At 43.0% G+C, this 2,983-nt stretch overlaps 1 protein-coding gene across 1 annotated transcript in view; it reads right to left on the bottom strand.

Annotated features, from left to right (window-relative positions):
* Positions 1 to 2,983, bottom strand: part of HGSNAT (heparan-alpha-glucosaminide N-acetyltransferase) — a 31,417-nt gene that overhangs the window by 7,026 nt on the left and 21,408 nt on the right. Inside the window, exons 13-14 of the mRNA XM_023520103.1 lie at positions 2,165 to 2,286; positions 1,617 to 1,743 (exon numbers count right to left, since the gene is read on the bottom strand). Coding sequence (XP_023375871.1) covers positions 1,617 to 1,743; positions 2,165 to 2,286 — 249 coding nt within the window. The remainder of the gene's footprint in view (positions 1 to 1,616; positions 1,744 to 2,164; positions 2,287 to 2,983) is intronic.

Raw genomic sequence — 2,983 nt, 5'->3', positions numbered from 1 at the left:
TTGTAGCATGGCCATAGACTCCTACTTTCTTTTAAGGCAAATAACATTTTTTAAAAGTCTGTGTTATTTTATTACAAAATAAACATTATTGTAGAAACTGTAGAAATTTGGAAATATATAGGGTAGTGAATGTTGTAATGTCTCCCCCTATCCCAGCCTTGTCAGAACTAAAGCCTTCATTCTCCAGCTGCTAGAAGTGTTAATGGTCAATAGCTGTCAGTCAAGTCCCTTTTCTGCATTTGTCCTTGACTTCAGAGAGCTGCCTCTCCAGGAGTCACACCCTCTTGCTGGGCGCAGTCCACACCCAACCAGGGATATCAAGGACCCAATCCCTCCCCTCAATGCAGAACAACTCTGAATGAAATGAACAAATGAAATGAACAAATACCTGAACTCCTAAAAATGCCATCACAATGGCCCCACCATGAGATCAGGTGAGGCCTCCATGTGATTGCAAAGCTGTTCAACTGTTCTCTCTACCCTTCATTCCCTAGCAGGTGTTGATCCCAAAAAGACTGCCTGCTACACTTCCTGCATATGAATCTCTGTCTCAGAGTCTGCTGCCAGGAAATCCAACCTGAGACACACAGAAAAGCACTACACTACACATTTTATACACTGCGTTTTCATTTTAAAATCCAAAGTAATGTTTATATACCTTCCTATAATGAACATTAAACTCAGCCATTTTTTCAAATAAAAATTAGTTCCCAGCATAGTTTATTAAATGGACATAGCTAAAGCTGGCCATCCCTTTCTATTTTCCTTCACTTCAGAGCTCCTTAGTGTCCAGCCCTAAGTACAAGCCAGTGTTACTCACAGTTGAAGAAGGGTGCTGGTAAAGGTGATCATCTCCCAGGAGCAAGCGATCAATGTAGCCAGCAGCTCCTCCAGTACAATTTGGATACTTCCCCAGATCTCCAATGCCGCCAGGGCCGAGATAACCACTGAGAAAGTGAGAACATGCACTTAACTCATAAGACTTCAGAGGGGATTACGGTATATTCTGGCTATTTATGGATCCCAAGAAAGAGCCTCAAACATGTACGAGCCTCAAACACGTACAAGCCTGGGAACCCCTCCAGCACCATGCACTCTCACCAATGTTCTTTTGACCTGACTGACTGCCCCCGACGTGTGAAGGCTCAGAGGCCCAACTTCCATTCAAACTGACCCTGAAAAGTCCTCACCGGGATACTCCTCTGGACACACGCCAGACTCTTCTCTCAATACCAAGTATGACTCGAAGGAGAAGAAAGAGTGAAAGAGGGTTCCTCTGACTTGGGAGAGTTGAAAGTATAGCCCCAGAAGCTCTGACTTGGCAGAAAATGACATGCAAAAAGGGATTACCTACACAGGTTCACTTACGTAGGGCAGCCAGGAACAGGCAAGAAGAATGTCAAAGCTAGCCAAATGCTTTCCAGCATCAGGATGAAGAGCCACTGGGGCCAGCTAGAGATGATGTCTTGAAGGGAAGAGCATCTTCTCTCCTAAATGCAGGTAGAATGGGAAATAATATGCAGCATATGTATTTGGGGGAATTCCATCCCTTTCTATTTTCCTTCACTTCAGAGCTCCTTAGTGTCCAGCCCTAGGTACAAGCCAGTGTTACTCACAGTTGAAGAAGGGTGCTGGTAAAGGTGATCATCTCCCAGGAGCAAGCGATCAATGTAGCCAGCAGCTCCTCCAGTACAATTTGGATACTTCCCCAGATCTCCAATGCCGCCAGGGCCGAGATAACCACTGAGAAAGTGAGAACATGCACTTAACTCATAAGACTTCAGAGGGGATTACGGTATATTCTGGCTATTTATGGATCCCAAGAAAGAGCCTCAAACATGTACGAGCCTCAAACACGTACAAGCCTGGGAACCCCTCCAGCGCCATGCACTCTCACCAATGTTCTTTTGACCTGACTGACTGCCCCCGACGTGTGAAGGCTCAGAGGCCCGACTTCCATTCAAACTGACCCTGAAAAATCCTCACCGGGATACTCCTCTGGACACACGCCAGACTCTTCTCTCAATACCAAGTATGACTCGAAGGAGAAGAAAGAGTGAAAGAGGGTTCCTCTGACTTGGGAGAGTTGAAAGTATAGCCCCAGAAGCTCTGACTTGGCAGAAAATGACATGCAAAAAGGGATTACCTACACAGGTTCACTTACGTAGGGCAGCCAGGAACAGGCAAGAAGAATGTCAAAGCTAGCCAAATGCTTTCCAGCATCAGGATGAAGAGCCACTGGGGCCAGCTAGAGATGATGTCTTGAAGGGAAGAGCATCTTCTCTCCTAAATGCAGGTAGAATGGGAAATAATATGCAGCATATGTATTTGGGGGAATTCCCCATGATTGTTTTCTTGGCCATTATGGTACTAATATAAAAATAGAGGCCTGTTTATTGCATATATATTATGTGGTCTAGATGTTCTGTCTCTATGAAATATCACAGTAAAACATTATTTAAAAAGAAATCAGTGGGCAATTCTATTCCTATACCCAAGAGAATTAAAAACAGATGTTCACACAAAAAAAACATGTACACAAAAGTACAGAGAATCATTAAAATGCATAATAGCCAAAATGGGGAAACAAGTCAAACGTCCATCAGCTGAGGAATGAATATAAAATGTGGTACATTCACAAAATGGAATGGAACTCACCAAGGAATCAATTACTGATAAATGGAAAAACATGGATAAACCTTGAAAAACATTATGCTAAGTAAAAGAAGCCAGACACAAAAAGCCACATATTGTATAATTCCATTTACATGAAATGTCCAAAACAGGCAACTCTATAGAGACAGAAAGCAGATTAGGAGTTGCCTAGGGCTAGGAGAGTTGGAGGGAAAGAGGAGTGGCTAGTAGTAAACATGGGGTTTCCTTTGGGGTAATGAAAATGTTCTAGAATTAAATAGCAGTGATGACTACACGACTCTGAATATACTAAATATCACTGAATTATACATGTCAAACATGAGTTTTA

This window comes from Pteropus vampyrus, unplaced genomic scaffold (assembly GCF_000151845.1).
Source record: "Pteropus vampyrus isolate Shadow unplaced genomic scaffold, Pvam_2.0 Scaffold8, whole genome shotgun sequence".
NCBI lineage: Eukaryota > Metazoa > Chordata > Mammalia > Chiroptera > Pteropodidae > Pteropus > Pteropus vampyrus.
This window is presented reverse-complemented; position numbering and strand designations above follow the sequence as displayed.